Here is a 13,919-nt window from a genome sequence, read left to right as displayed (position 1 = left end):
GTCTTCCGAGAAGTAGCGTTCGTATGGCGAGATGGTTCGAAGCGGCGCGTTGTACGACTTGTACGCCGAGCGCGCAACGATCGCGCTCACGACCGCCGCCACCGTCGTGTCGCTCCCCATGATGTCAAACAAGCTCCACAAACCCGAGTCGAATTTGGAAACACTATTTTACGATATATGCCATATATTGAGATGAAATTGCTGTTTTGCGAAAAATCAACATGAAAATCGACAAAAATCTCAACGCGCCTTTCGAAATCTACCATGGCCACGAAGAGTAACTTACTCCAAGGGCTTTGCCGCCTCTAGGTACGTCACGATGCGATGCAGGGCGCTGGTCCCTCGCACGACGACGTCTGCCTTCCACTCGGGGTCTTCGTGGAGGTAAAATGCATCGCGAACTTGGGCAGCGGCACCCAAGCGAGCAGTTGGGTCGTGGTGATATAGTGCATTCTCGAGGCGCAGCGCGCGGAGTACACTGAGACCAGCGATAGTCCCAAACTCTTGCTGCAGCGTGAGCACGGTGGGGGAAGTCTTGGTGAACCACGTCGACGCGTATCCATGAACACCGCAGCCCACGACGCCATCATAACCAGAGAATGCCTCCTTGCCTTCATTCGCCACACTTTGATCAGGGAAAATGCGCCGCCCGACGTCCGCCCGGTTGAAGTCTAACGCATCTTCACCAGTCGCGCCGAGTCCGGTGTGCACATCAATCAGCACAACGTTTTTGAGCCCGTCCACGTCGAAACGAGAGGAAAAGAAGTCGTGAAGAAGTACGTGGCTAGGTTCGAGCTCGGTGCCGCCGTAAAAGAGACCGCGCGGGTCGTGGTACGTGCCAGCCACGGTCGTGCGCTTCCCTGCTTCGTACCCAAAGCGAAGGATGTGCAGCGCAAAGTTCGTCCAGAACGACCAGTCATCCGCAACCACCGGGTTCAGCACAGGGGATAAGTCAACATACCCAAGGTGGTTCGGGTCGCGCGCCCGGACAGCTTCGAATTCGGCGGGTGTCAAGTGGTTGCGGTTCAAATCCACGTTGTGCTCGTTGCAACGACGCAACTATTCCATACCTTGAGCTAAGGTGATAGAGGAACGAATCGGTGCACCTTTGCAAAGCCATACGGATTCACAGCATGCACAAACGCAATGGTGGGTCGGAGCGCGGACGCAGTCGACTGGGTCAGCGTCTTGTTCGACAGAAACGCCGATTGAATCGCACTCCCCGCAAACCCTTCCACACCATGCGTGCCTGACAGATGCACAACCAACGACGATGGCGACCCTCGCACGATTGCCACGTCGATGCTTAAATCCGACATGCCGTCCACGGGATACGGAATCACGTGCAGATCAGCTTGAGCGGATCGCGCAGACTCGCGGAACAAGTGGCGCGCTTGGTAGTAGTCTTCCGAGAAGTAGCGTTCGTATGGCGAGATGGTTCGAAGCGGCGTGTTGTACGACTTGTACGCCGAGCGCGCAACGATCGCGATCACGAGCGCCACAACTGTTGTCAAGCCGCCCATTTTCGCAAGTCTGGTCGCGTTTCCCAAGATTTTGATGTGGGAAAACGTTTTTCTATCAAATTTTTGCATGTTTTTTGACGTTTGCATCCATTCTATGTCAAATGGGACAAAAAGACCAATTTCTTGGGGTCTTTGACAGAACAAAACCTCTACAATCGAATGACTTTATTGCATTGGATTTGATAGGCATTTTCACTCGACCATTTTCGGCTGGCGCTAGTGGCACTGCCGTGATGAGTGCGCCGACGTACGTCGCTCTCTGCTCGACGACGCTAGACGTGACGATCCTGTAGGACAGATGCCGACGTCATGCCGATGTTCTTCCTGAACCCAGAAGGACCTTCCGTCAGAAACAAAAAGGATGAAGGCGCCAGCAACAGCCCAACCAAGTCGTCGTACGCCAACCTGCCAAAGCAAAATTACCAAAACCCATGGGAATCGAACGGGTTGGACCGTCAATACCAATCCCTTCGCAAACGTGCAGGCGGTGCCGACAATTCTTCCGTGTCTTCGGCCACGAGCAATGACTCGACTTCGTCGATTCCTACGGTCGGTCCCACTTCGTGTCCTTGCACACGGCATGACTCACGACCACGCTGTAGAATTCACTCTTTGCGTCGTTGTCGTCAAAACTCGATGCAAGACCGACGCCGCTTTCTTCTTCAACGTCCACGCCGTCATCCCTCCAGTTTTCGACCTTGCACACTCAAGAATGGGGCGACGACGAGCTCTACTGGGTCACGGTGTTTGGCTTTCCCATGCAGGACATGGAGGTGGTCCTATCCTATTTCCAAGCTATCGGGAACGTACGACCAACTTTTCTACTTGCTTTCTACTGCCTCGTGCTCATGCCTCGATGCAGGTTGCGCAATATCGTCATGGCCGGGGCAACTGGCTGTACCTGCGCTACCAAACCCGGCTCCAAGCGGAGAAAGCTCTCATCGAGTCGGGATCCACCCTTGGTGGACGTGTCATGATCGGCGTGAAGCGCTGCCTGGCATGGGAAATGGATGCCGACGCGCCCATGGTCAACGTCACCGACTCGACGTCGCCCCCACCGTCGATGCTGTCGCGGGACCTGCTCGTCAACCCCACCGACGTCGACGTGATGGAGTCGCCGCGTCGGCATGACGACATTTGCTCACGATTTCTCCGATTTCTGTTTCATGTATAGCAAATATACCCCGCGACACGTCCGCCCGATTTTTTTCTTGCTCCTCCTATACGAGAACATCGTCGTCATCTTGATCAAGTTCATTCCGGCGACGATTTTGGTCACGACCGACATGGTTGCGTCCGCCATCGTCGTCAACACTGTCGTGAATGTCGTCGCCGAGCAGCGGCTGCGCCTTGGACATGTGGAGCATGCGGCGCACTTGGTCGTGGCGATCCACGTGGCGTTTGAACAAATGCGGCATCGTTGCCCACATCGGTTTGCTGTCTTCTTTCGTCGAGTAGTTGTACGCGTCTGGGACGTGTTCGTCGTCGACGCCGCCGCCGTCGCCGCGGGTGAGTCGCCAGCACCGCGCGCAATGGTCCTCCTCGAGTTCGCGCCGCGTGATGAAACCTTTGACATTCATATGCCGATTCACCACGACCAAGTGGCGCAGTCCCGACGATCGAAAGAGCCGATAGGCGCGCGTGAAGGGGGCTTCTTCTTGTATCACGAACGGCGTCTGGTTCATGTACGGCGTCAAGTCGACCCAGAAATCTCGCTCGCTAGGCATCGGACGTCGTCAACGAGTTCAAACGTCGGGTCCGTACGCATCCGTGAGGGTGTACGCGACGTCTGGCTCGGGGTAGTTGGGGTACGAAGCTTCCATGTCGCGGTAGCTCAGGCACGTCAGCTCCTCTCGGCCTCTCTTCTCCGTGTCTTGCGGAGGATGCCGTGAAAACGGCCGTGGTTTCGCCACTGAAAAGTCCTTTTGTGCCAGCAGCACAGTCAGCTGCTTGCGCAGGATGACCCCGGCAAAGAACTTGGGCCCGAACGTCGGGTCGTCCACCACGACAGGGAACCCGTTGTGCGTCGTCAGGCTCAGGTAGTCCCAGATGAGGCCTACGACGGTCGATGGTGTGTGTTTTGTGCGATCTTCAGCGTGTACCTGCTCTTTCGACGGTGCGGAGGCACTTGGGATGCCGGGTCATGACGTGCTTGACCCGCATGCGCGACCCTTCCACGGGCGGGTCCCAGTCCAGAAACGGAAGTTGGCGCAAGTGAATGTGAATGTCGTAGATCCCGTGGTTAAAGTAGTTGCCGACCCACCGCGCCGAAAACAGCGTGACAATCAGTGGCAGCCCGTATTCAACGTTGCCTAGAACGACGTCATGCCATCGCAGACCGCGGCGTGCCTGCATGCGATGGATTGTGGCACCACCGCATGCCATGCAAAAGGGGTCGAGTTGACCCTCGCGCTCGTCATTTGCCCTGACGTACCTGTGCACTCCAACAGAATCACGGTCAGCGAGATCGTCATGCGCGTAATGCCCCCAAGCATGGCGGCCGACCCGATGAGCCCGTAAATTCGAGCGTCCGTGAGCTTGGCATGGGGAAAATGAGCCGTCACGTGGTTGATGAGCCGCGTCCAGAGGCGGCCGTAGGCAGCGCCGATGAGGAGCGCGGGAATAAAGAGACCACTTGGCACTTTCAGGCCATACGTCCAGCACGCGAGGCAGAATGTCGCGAGCCAAAACACTACCACGACGCATGAGCAACGAAACCACGGGCCATCGAGCCGCAAGCTCCACGACACGAGAACCCAACGTACGTACCAAGCAGAATTTGCATGTCAAACGATTCGGGCGGGGCGTGGAAGAGATGGCGGATTGCAGATTCCCCCGGGGACAGCAGCAGCGTTGCCAGGTCGTTGTACTGGCCCACGGGGCAGGAAAACTGCAGCATCTCTTCACGATACGGGTACGACTCTTCCTTTGTCACGTCCGCCATGAGGACGCCTTCGACTACAATGTCGACGTGCTTGACGGGAGGCAGGGGATGGCATGACCCGAACGCAGCACTCATCCAGAATGCCACGGTCGTCACAACCACCACCATCACGATTGCCTCCATGAGCAGCACAGCTTTGGTTTGAATCCACCGCGCGCGAAACCTACGCCACAACATACCAAATCAACACAACACACATCTTTCCTCGCGCCGACGACACAGGAACAGAGATGGACAGGCAGTAAGGCAGGCAGGCTTTGCTAGACGCCACCGCAGCCAAGTCCACAGAGAGTGCGGTGACACCGTCGTTGTCGACACCACTCGATGGATGATCGCAAGACCAACGGAAACACACCGTGATAGACGCAGGTTGATGGCATTGAAGAGCGCTCCCTGGATGCCTCCGCCCGCGCCCATGCAGATGAAGATCGGTATTTCCCATACTTGATACGTCGATAGCGTAAACGGACCAAGGGTGAATGTGCCTGCCTGGCCACCGAGCGTACCCCATCCACTGGCCGACATGCCTGAAATGAAGAATGCCAGCGTAAACGTCGACACCATGGCGCAAAAGAGTGTGCGCCACGTCAGGTTTTGGTTCCAGAACGACGCGCCTTCCTCCAGCACAAATAAGACGCCTCCGATGGGCGCGCCGAACGCGGCGGCGACCCCCGCTGCCGCTCCGCACGACAAAAAGTCGCGCTTCTCGCGGTCGTTTCGAAACCCAGCAAAGTATGTGAAGCTACGAACGAATCACAGAGGTCAAGTATTCGATCGCGGAACGCGCATGAAGTTGCCAAGCGAGAAAGGCGATGGACAGGGAGTGTGCGAATAGAAACCGACCCACCTCGTGTCGTACCCCAGCGCATTCGACTTTCCTTGGGATAGCCCCGCTGCGATGATGCCGCCGCTGTGTGGGGTTGAGCTTGGCGAGGAGAAGCATGACAGGAAGACAGATACCTGTGGATCATTGGCCCTTCCTTCCCAACGGGAAGACCGCCCGCCACAGAGCAAATCGTACCCAGCAGTTTGCAGCACAACGTGCGGAAGCGCAGCATGCGAGGGATCTTCATTCCATTCAGCATTGACTTGATCTCGGAAATTCCTACGACGACGCGGGTTAAAATCGACGTTGGTCGAATCACGGCATCCTGCAACTCGTAAGGGATGAGATGGACGGATGAGTGGAGAGGATATACCCGATCCAGCCGCGACAGGCTCGACGAAGATGGTCAAGACCGCCGCTATCAAGACGAGCCCGACGTTGATGCCCAAGAGTATGCCATACACGAGTGGGTGCACGTTCGTGTCTCTGATGCCGTCCGATGCGCTGAAAGGAAGTGAAGAAGTAGATGTTGTCGTGTTGATGAAGTGCTCCATGACATGACGCTTCAAGTGCGAGATGTTCTGCGTGCAGAAGAGCAGGAATATACCAGCCATGGCCGTCAAGAACCCCGTGAACCATGTGAGCATCCATCGAAAGAAGACAGAAAATCTCCTCTCTCGTCCATCGCGGTATTTGTACCCCAGTCCTGCGCATATACGCATGAGCGCATCAATCGCTGCTGTCGAGTGCGTGGGAGACTTGCCTGACTTGTTGACGACGCTCTCAAAGAGATCTATCGAAGACACTCGCTATAAGTATTCCCTGAACTGAGGGTACATTCACGCAGCGATATCACCATAATCAAGGGATTCAATATCCTTTGCCCGCCGCTGCATCGTTGTCACCGCGGCCGCTGCGGATCTCGGCCGCCTCGCGTGGGCTTCTTTCGAATCAAAGTGTTGCTCAAATTCTCACCAATCAAAAGGCACCATGGATTCATACGAGCCAATCAGAACAAAGACAGGATCAACGTACCTCTCGAGCAATGTCCTCACAGGCACGGATGGCGTGATCGCCGGAAGACACTAGCGGCTCTTCCGGCGAGATCGACCGCGCAACCAGGCGTGAAAGCGGTGTCATTTGAGAAGGATGACTGGCTAATGCTGTAGCGAGGACGTCCATGCGTGCACACGATGCACTTGGTGAGGTTGGGGCGGTAAGATGCGCCAGTAGGTCCACGAGATGAACATCAGTACCCGATAAACGTCCATGATCTTCCACGAGGGAGCAAACGACGGCTGCGTGAAGTCGATTCATGAAGGATTCACACACATGGACTTGCGAGTTGGTCGTCGCAAAAGCGAGGAACGTTACACCCTGACCAGTCGCGGAGGCGAGAATTCCACGGTCACATTTTACGTGGTCGACAGCATGGACGACATCTTGACGGAGGAAGAGATCGCAAACCTAGTCCATGATTCCGCGCCAGCGGCATTGCCGCAGCAACCCGTGAGAATCAACATGCAGCTCATCCGCAAATGTATGAGTTTGCCGCCCAGTGCTCATGCGACTGCCGTCGACGACGATGATGCAGAGTACACACGCCAACCATGAGACCATCGTCACCGCTCACTATGTCGTGCGGCGGTAGAGTCGAATCGTTGCTAGCCAAGACGGTGCTGCGCCTCGACTGGCAGGGCATCTCCAAGATCGAGAACCTGGACGTGTTCTCGCATATTCGGGACCTGTACCTGCAGCACGTACATTGCCCTTTCATCGGAACTCTATTGTCGTTCACATGGAACGGTTGCGTCGGACGGCTAGAATGCAATTCAATGCATCGAGAACCTCGACTTCCACGTCCACCTCGAGTTCCTGGCGCTCTCGCACAACGACATTACTGAGGTACGACTAACACGCGCAGCCACCACAGGCAGACTGGTCATGGAGTAGGTGACGAACGTGCTGCACTTGACTAAGGTACCTCCGACTGCCCTGTGGTGATCCCTGATGCGTCGGTATGCATTATTAGCTCAAGTTTCTTGACCTTTCCCACAACAAGATCGCCCGTGTCGACGTTGGTGCGTGATTGCTGGGTCATGCCTTTCTAACTTTGCCATGGCGGTGCGATCGCATCATCGGGTTGACGCTCACAACGTTGTGCTGACAGAGCACCTCCCGCCGTCGCTCGAAGTCGTTCGGTTTGCAGGAAACCCGTGGGCGCAAGCAGACCACGAGTACCAATTGACGCTATTTGAGGCGTTGCCGCGGCTGCAAGTAAGTGTTCGATGTCTGAGAGTGTCGAGATATCTGGTGCAGGCCATGGGCTGCCTGGATGTAATCGCATGCATTGACGAGACGTGGTGTAAAGATTGTGGACCAGTTCCGTCGGCATTCGAGCGGCGCTGACAGCCCAACGTACCATGGCGATGCCCTGCGCCAAAGCGTCGAAAGCCGTACGTGTGAAGATGAAATGACGACTTACTCGAGGCGGTGTAGAGCCATCGCCGTTCGACGCCACCACGTCGTCCCGTGATGCGATCAAGGAGCAAAAGGACGCGATGAGCGCCCGACACGCAGACAGGATGAAGCAGCTCAATGCTAGTCTGAATGAGGTACGAGTGATGGACAGTTGAACGTGCGGCTGACGATCGATGCAGCAGAAGAATCTAATCGTGGAGCAGTCCATGATGCGTATGCGTGAGCGGCGGCAGAAGCTCCAGCAGCAAACAGAGTCCTTCATGGCGGAAGCAGCGTCGCACGTGCAGGCATTACATGCCAAGCACGAGCTGTGGCGCAAGGCGCAGCTCGATGCCTCTACCCACGCGTCGTAGTGACACGCGTGGTAATCCTGGAATGGAACAAGGAACCAATTGCGTGTTATACTTGATATCCTCGTTTCTGCGCGCCCGCGAGTTTGTCGACAATGTCGCTGATCACAGGGAGGTTCAGGACGGTGCCAATGACGGGGGTCTGACGTAGGAATGCCACTGCCACGGGGAAGAACGACCCAAAGAGGTTCAAGAACCCAAACGATTGCACAATCATACCGATGATCGGCCAACGAACCATGACGAGGACGATGCCACCCAGAAAACACACAATGCCGCGCCAGCGTTCCGGCCGCGTGAAGAATTTGATTGTTCGTGTCAGGCCGATCGTGAGCGCGAGACCCGAGAGGAATAGAACATCACCGATAGCGAGGAGCGCAGAGTCGAAGAAAAGCATGACTCCTAGGAACAAGAAAGCAAAGCCCAGGCCCAGGAGCAGCGTGCCGATCTTGCGGTTGTCGTCGAAGTTCATCGCTGTGCGCGCGGTGTCGTCACGACTTTAAATGAGCGATTGGGAACTCTTCCAACCGGTCCAAGCAATCTGATTGGCTAAAACATTTTCAGCACCGACGAGTCTATTTTTCGCTATTTATTTCGAACAAGCAAATCATTTTGACCAATCAACACAATTCATTCGATCTATCTCATCATTATAGCCAATCAAATGCAAAAAGTGTGGGCATTCTGACGCATTTGCTGCTTGAGGTGGCAGAGCGGCATTGGAAGGTACGCGCGGGTCGCGACACGTCATGCACAAGTGCGGCAACGTTGCCGTGCTGGGGCGCTGCGGTATCTAAACATGTTGGACGCTAGGTCTACCCCGATTGCCGTGTGGCATTTCGTTGACGCCGACCAGCGCATGAGCGCTGCGACGTCTGGTGTAGCAACCGTTGAGTTGGTGCACGGCGGCGCTGCTCTGGTTGCTACAGGGCCAGGTCAAATCCTTGATCCGTCCGGGGTCGCACATCTCTTGTATGGAGCAGATATCGACCGAACGAAGTGTTTCCACTTGGCCGAGCCATCGACGTTCTCCCCGCGCAACCAAACTGCTTCAAAGGACGCTCGAACACAGGGCACGTGGCTGCTGCTCCATACATGAGCTTGCATCATCTCGCACATGCATCCTGCGCCACTAGCAATCCTGTTGACAGGTCGGCGAGGGGAACGGTCGCGTTTTGTTCAAAGCGGTATTCGATTGTCTTTGACACCTCGTGGAAGTGAACAATGGGGATGATGGGTCGGTTGAGGCCGACCCCTCCGATACCCCCAATGAAGCGTCCACCGCGCTGTTTGCCCGCAAGCGTCCACGAAGGCGGCGATCGATCGCTGTGCGCCGCAAACAAACACGGGCGGCTCGCAGGCCTGTCGGACTTCTTGTCAAGCTGCACCTGCGATCGCGTTCTACTTTATACCCATAAAAAGACGCGTTTAATCGACGGCAACAACTTTCCACCGTGTGACTCACGACGACGTCGGGCGGGACAGAGCCGCCATCCGGCTGGCAACCCGCTTCCGCGAACACTTCCACATTAAGGCCAACAGCACGCATGACAGAGCCTGCCGTGGGGTTCGTGGACACCAAGACCGAACGCGCCGCCGCAGTACGCAAAGAGTCCGTATGGGTCGACGACCATCACAACTCGCCCATCCTGTCGCCGGGCCGGAACAAGTCGATTCAGGTAGATTCGCGTGTCGAGTGCTTCGATCTCACACACGTCGTTCTTCCAGAAGCGACGAGTATGCATGTTTGCGACCGTCGCGATCATCATCATCGCCGGCGCGACAACGGCAATCCTCATGTTCCGTTTGAAATCCAAGGGAATGAACCTCATGGCGAACGAAGCGATCTTGAAAGTCCCTGTGTTCAAGTACGCGTGCGCGAAGGACCAGTGCGTGTACCAGAACCTGACAAAGGACGAGGTCCTGTCTGGTGTGCCTACGACGGGCCCCGGGATCATGAGTCTCCGCGTGTGCGAGATGACGTGCGGCAACGGCAGTATGCTGCCGCTGCCCCAGTCGCTCACGATCGCGAGCCCTCCGGGGGACACGGTCGCCGTCAACGTCGCGTCGTTCTCGCACCACGTGACCGGTGCCGCGGACAGCACACTCGTCCAGGACATGCAGGCTGCGTTTGACGAGCACATGGCGACCAAGATGAAGCTGGCGATGGGCGGCGTCGCCGACCAAGGCGACAGCGTCAAGGTAGTGGCGACGATCGCGTCGTCGAGCGTCGCGTTGACGCTGGACACGGACGAGTCGTACGAGCTGTCGATTGCGTCGACCAGCGTCACGATCTCGGCCAAGACTGTGTTCGGGTACCGCCACGCGCTGGCAAGCTTGGTGCAGCTCGTGGACTGGTGCGACATCACGCGCAGCCACCGGATGGTGCGGACGGTCAAGGTGGTGGACAAGCCGGCGTACAAGTTCCGCGGCGTGATGCTGGACACGGCGCGCAACTTTCACTCGATGGCAGCGATCAAGCGGCTGGTGCGGACGATGGGGATGCACAAGCTCAATAGGTTTCATTGGCACATCACAGACTCGTCGTCGTTTCCGATCGAGATCAAGTTCGAGCCCAAGTTCAACTTGTACGGCAACTACCAGAGCGACATGGCGTACAGCCAGGCGAACGTGAAGGAGATTGTCGCGTTCGCCAGGGTGCATGGGGTCCAGGTGATCCCAGAGGTCGACGCACCGGCCCACGCGGGTGCTGGGTGGCAGTGGGGGCCCGACTACGACGTGGGGGAGCTCACGCTGTGCTGGGCCAACAACCCGCTCGACAACCACGAGTGCTTCGAAGCGCCGTGCGGCCAGCTGAACCCGATGAACGAAAACGTGTACGATCTCCTGGACAAGATGTGGATCGAACTGGCCGGGCTCTTCGACTCGGACGTGCTGCACATGGGCGGCGACGAAGTGTTTACCAAGTGCTGGAAGCGGTCGCCGGTGGTGGCCGACGCCGTCCCGAACAGGACGGACGACGCAGGGTACTTTGACATTTGGGCCAAGTTTCAAGACCGCGTCCAGAACAACCTGTGGAAGCACTCGCCGTCGCGCAAAGTGATGCTGTGGTCGAGCGACTTGACCTCCAACACGTACTTCAAGTACTTGCCCAAAGACAAGATCATCGTGCACAGCTGGGCGGGCGTGCAGTACGGCAACGAGCCGCGCGACTTGGTCGACCACGGGTACTCGTACGTGGCGTCGTTCCAGGATCGCCATTACCTCGACTGCGGCCACAACGGGATCGACCGCAAGGACAACGGGTGGTGCGCGCCGTACAAGACATGGCAAGTCATTTACGAGCAAGTGCTGAACCCGAACATCACGGACGCGCAGATGCCATTGGCGCTGGGGGGCGAACTCGGTCTGTGGACGGAAGTGTCGGGGGAGGCGTCGATGGACGTACGTGTCTGGCCGCGCGCGGCTGCGTTTGCCGAGCGCGCGTGGACGAACCCGACGACGCGGTGGGACAAGGCAGTGGCGCGCATGACGATCGCCACGTACCGCGTGATCGAGAGCGGGTCCGCGTCCGACTTGATCCAGCCGCATTGGTGTCGCCAACGCCCGGGCGAGTGTCCCCTCATCGTGTGGCCGCAATAGATGTCGCGTGATGTAACATACTCCAATCGGAAAAAGTTTTCAAGTCGAGTCTGTTCGTGCTGGTCGGCCTCTTGTCCGAAGCCCTGTGTGTTTGTTCATGGACCGAGAGCGATGTGCACGTCGAAGGTGGCGTTCCTGCAGTGGGCCAGGGCCGCCCCAACCATTCATCTTGATGTCGCTCTAGTACGTTGTCGTATCGGCGCTGTGTTGAGCAGAAAGAAGGAAGCGCTGTCAAGAGGTCATGTTGGCAATCGTTTGAAAAATTTGCTGGACGTGGTCGACTTGTAGGAAAGACGAAGCGCATTTCCATGCTGTTGGGCCACAACCTTCAGCGCGTCGACGTCGCTCGGGTCAAATTGGTTGTTTGTGATGCTAAGCGACGAGAGGTTCCGCGCGACAGCGCCCCGGGCAAGATCTAATGCGCCGACCACGGTGAGGCAATTGCCATCCATCACGAGGTCTTTCAAGCATGGCGCTGCTCGTAGGTGGAGCGACATGGCTGCGGCGCCGATGTCTGTGATGTGGTTTCTCGAGAGATCGAGGTGTCGGATTGGAGTCGACGGCAAAATTGCTGCGAGATGGACGCATCCTTTGTCTCTGCATTTGAGCCCGCTCAGCACGACGCGATGTAAACAACGGGCAAAACCAAAGCTGTTGCCTAGGTGGTTGCGGATGCCGCGGACGACATGGCCGGAAGACGCTCCTTTGAACGTTTCGCGGTGGGAAATCGATAAGGACTCGACATTCGACTCATGCAGCGCAAGTCCGAATGCTTTCATGGCGTCGAGGGACAAGTCGCAATCAATCAATTGCACCGTCGCCATGGGCAGTGGATGCGCGAACGTTTACAAGTGGAGCAGCTTCGTTTCGACGACGACGAGGGCCTCCAACGTGGAGCACGTCGCCCACGCATCGTACAAGCTCGTCAGGGCAGACGGGTCTACTTCGGCCAGCTGCCATTGTCCGACTCTGAAGTGCGTCACGGGAGCTAGGTGGAACCACTTGGTGAGGTGGCCGACCATAGCCGTCGTTACAACGTGCGGCGGGCTAAACGGATCGTTCTCAAGAATAAGATCAGTGATCTGACTTGACCCGCACACAAATTCAAGCAAGGTCCCGAGCTGCGACGGTTGTAGACCTGTGTGGTCATGGAATGTGAAGCGCAGCGACCGCAACGAGTCACAAAGTCGAGGGAGAAATGGCACCCAGATCTCCGACCTTGGAATGGAAAAGGTGGCGCGCGTGGGTGGCAGCTTCGCCAATGCATCCACGAATGGTTCCATGGCCTCTTTCCACGCTGGTCGAATGTCAGTAGCATGGAGGTCCGTTGCCGGCGCCACGCGACACAACTCTTGCATCCAAGCAACGTCGACGACGCCGGAAAGCGCAAAGTGGGAATAGTGCTTGGCAACCACCAGCATCTGCGATGCTCGAGGGGACTCTGGTCGTGTGCCAACATGAAGATCAGGCCAGAGCTTCTCGTAGAGACACGACTCGCCAAGAATACGAATCATGCCAAGGTCGCCGAGGATGCCGGCGGAGTCGTAGGTTTCGAGGAACGAGAAAAAGGTAGCAACGTCGGGGATGAACAGCGCCACCCGCCGCATCAACTCGGGTGGCAGGACTAACTCGCCGACACGTGCGACCTGGTCGAACTCTGGTCTTGTCATGTTGACAAATTCGACGAAAACTGTCCATCTAGAAAATCACTCGTTTTCGGCTCTTTTTAATTGAAAAATTCGTTGCATTTTGGGACGGTTGTCGCCAGACCCTTCACAACGCAGTGCTGCGACCATCATGACGTCGAGGCGAGCACGCCCGCGACAGAAAACACGTCTTGGTCGCTCATGCGATCGCTGTCGAGAGCGGAGATGTCGAACAGGTTGGTCGAGTAGGTTGACAACATGGGTTTGTAAAGCATGAACTGGTCGATCGTTGGGCGTCTCAATGCATTCGACGATGGTACAACGATGGAATCTTGGGAAAGCCATGAGGTCGGGGTGCAGCGTCTAGAGCACGAATTGGGTCAAGCGCAGCCACTTCGTGCACATGGATACATTCGTCGAGCGAGGTGTCGATTTCAGGGACGAGCGATTACGCGTTCGAGTTTAGGCACCGGCGCAGGAGCGTCTTGGAAACTGGACGGGCTGTGACTTTCCGACTTGACGAACACCGTTGACGAGGACGAGTCG

At 56.8% G+C, this 13,919-nt stretch overlaps 8 protein-coding genes across 10 annotated transcripts; 3 read left to right on the top strand and 5 right to left on the bottom strand.

Annotated features, from left to right (window-relative positions):
* Positions 1-166: 166 nt before the first annotated feature.
* H310_08121 (hypothetical protein) lies at positions 167-1,548 on the bottom strand. The gene is made up of 2 exons (XM_008873762.1): positions 1,107-1,548; positions 167-1,059 (listed from the first exon to the last, which is right to left on the bottom strand). The coding sequence occupies exons 1-2, from the start codon at positions 1,521-1,523 to the stop codon at positions 283-285; spliced, it is 1,194 nt and encodes a 397-aa protein (XP_008871984.1). The 5' UTR covers positions 1,524-1,548; the 3' UTR covers positions 167-282.
* A 172-nt stretch (positions 1,549-1,720) lies between these two features.
* H310_08120 (hypothetical protein) lies at positions 1,721-3,208 on the top strand. The gene is made up of 4 exons (XM_008873761.1): positions 1,721-1,770; positions 1,817-2,072; positions 2,126-2,329; positions 2,386-3,208. Exons 1-4 carry the CDS (start codon positions 1,757-1,759, stop codon positions 2,695-2,697), a joined length of 786 nt encoding a protein of 261 aa, XP_008871983.1. The 5' UTR covers positions 1,721-1,756; the 3' UTR covers positions 2,698-3,208.
* H310_08119 lies at positions 2,660-6,259 on the bottom strand. Of its 2 annotated transcripts, XM_008873759.1 has the most exons (11): positions 6,150-6,259; positions 6,057-6,086; positions 5,667-5,999; positions 5,428-5,572; positions 5,315-5,377; positions 4,823-5,209; positions 4,293-4,630; positions 3,958-4,215; positions 3,626-3,835; positions 3,288-3,579; positions 2,660-3,242 (listed from the first exon to the last, which is right to left on the bottom strand). In XM_008873759.1, exons 1-11 carry the CDS (start codon positions 6,187-6,189, stop codon positions 2,744-2,746), a joined length of 2,595 nt encoding a protein of 864 aa, XP_008871981.1. In that variant the 5' UTR covers positions 6,190-6,259; the 3' UTR covers positions 2,660-2,743. The 2 variants fall into 2 exon arrangements, with proteins under 2 accessions (XP_008871981.1, XP_008871982.1); XM_008873760.1 differs by lacking the exons at positions 5,667-5,999; positions 6,057-6,086; positions 6,150-6,259 and having other exon boundaries at positions 5,428-5,621.
* Positions 6,260-6,635: 376 nt separating this feature from the next.
* H310_08117 (hypothetical protein) lies at positions 6,636-8,661 on the top strand. The gene is made up of 9 exons (XM_008873757.1): positions 6,636-6,888; positions 6,945-7,053; positions 7,118-7,198; positions 7,247-7,273; positions 7,326-7,374; positions 7,464-7,570; positions 7,665-7,749; positions 7,793-7,908; positions 7,954-8,661. The coding sequence occupies exons 1-9, from the start codon at positions 6,725-6,727 to the stop codon at positions 8,125-8,127; spliced, it is 912 nt and encodes a 303-aa protein (XP_008871979.1). The 5' UTR covers positions 6,636-6,724; the 3' UTR covers positions 8,128-8,661.
* H310_08118 (hypothetical protein) lies at positions 8,151-8,633 on the bottom strand. The gene has a single exon (XM_008873758.1). The coding sequence runs from the start codon at positions 8,594-8,596 to the stop codon at positions 8,174-8,176; it is 423 nt and encodes a 140-aa protein (XP_008871980.1). The 5' UTR covers positions 8,597-8,633; the 3' UTR covers positions 8,151-8,173.
* A 104-nt stretch (positions 8,662-8,765) lies between the features above and the next one.
* H310_08116 lies at positions 8,766-11,893 on the top strand. 2 transcript variants are annotated; one of them, XM_008873756.1, is made up of 3 exons: positions 8,832-8,850; positions 8,938-9,803; positions 9,853-11,775. In XM_008873756.1, exons 2-3 carry the CDS (start codon positions 9,672-9,674, stop codon positions 11,725-11,727), a joined length of 2,007 nt encoding a protein of 668 aa, XP_008871978.1. In that variant the 5' UTR covers positions 8,832-8,850; positions 8,938-9,671; the 3' UTR covers positions 11,728-11,775. The 2 variants fall into 2 exon arrangements, with proteins under 2 accessions (XP_008871977.1, XP_008871978.1); XM_008873755.1 differs by having other exon boundaries at positions 8,766-9,803; positions 9,853-11,893.
* Positions 11,894-11,966: 73 nt separating this feature from the next.
* On the bottom strand, positions 11,967-12,506 carry H310_08115 (hypothetical protein; the record flags this gene model as incomplete). The annotated part of the gene is made up of 1 exon (XM_008873754.1): positions 11,967-12,506. The coding sequence occupies one exon, from the start codon at positions 12,504-12,506 to the stop codon at positions 11,967-11,969; it is 540 nt and encodes a 179-aa protein (XP_008871976.1).
* Positions 12,507-12,572: 66 nt separating this feature from the next.
* H310_08114 (hypothetical protein) lies at positions 12,573-13,397 on the bottom strand (the record flags this gene model as incomplete). The annotated part of the gene is made up of 1 exon (XM_008873753.1): positions 12,573-13,397. The coding sequence occupies one exon, from the start codon at positions 13,395-13,397 to the stop codon at positions 12,573-12,575; it is 825 nt and encodes a 274-aa protein (XP_008871975.1).
* Positions 13,398-13,919: the final 522 nt, after the last annotated feature.

The sequence above is a fragment of the Aphanomyces invadans genome (assembly GCF_000520115.1).
Source record: "Aphanomyces invadans strain NJM9701 unplaced genomic scaffold supercont1.16, whole genome shotgun sequence".
In the NCBI taxonomy this organism is placed as follows: Eukaryota; Oomycota; class Saprolegniomycetes; order Saprolegniales; family Verrucalvaceae; genus Aphanomyces; species Aphanomyces invadans.
Note: the sequence above shows the minus strand (reverse complement) of the source record. Positions and strands in the feature narration are given on the sequence as shown.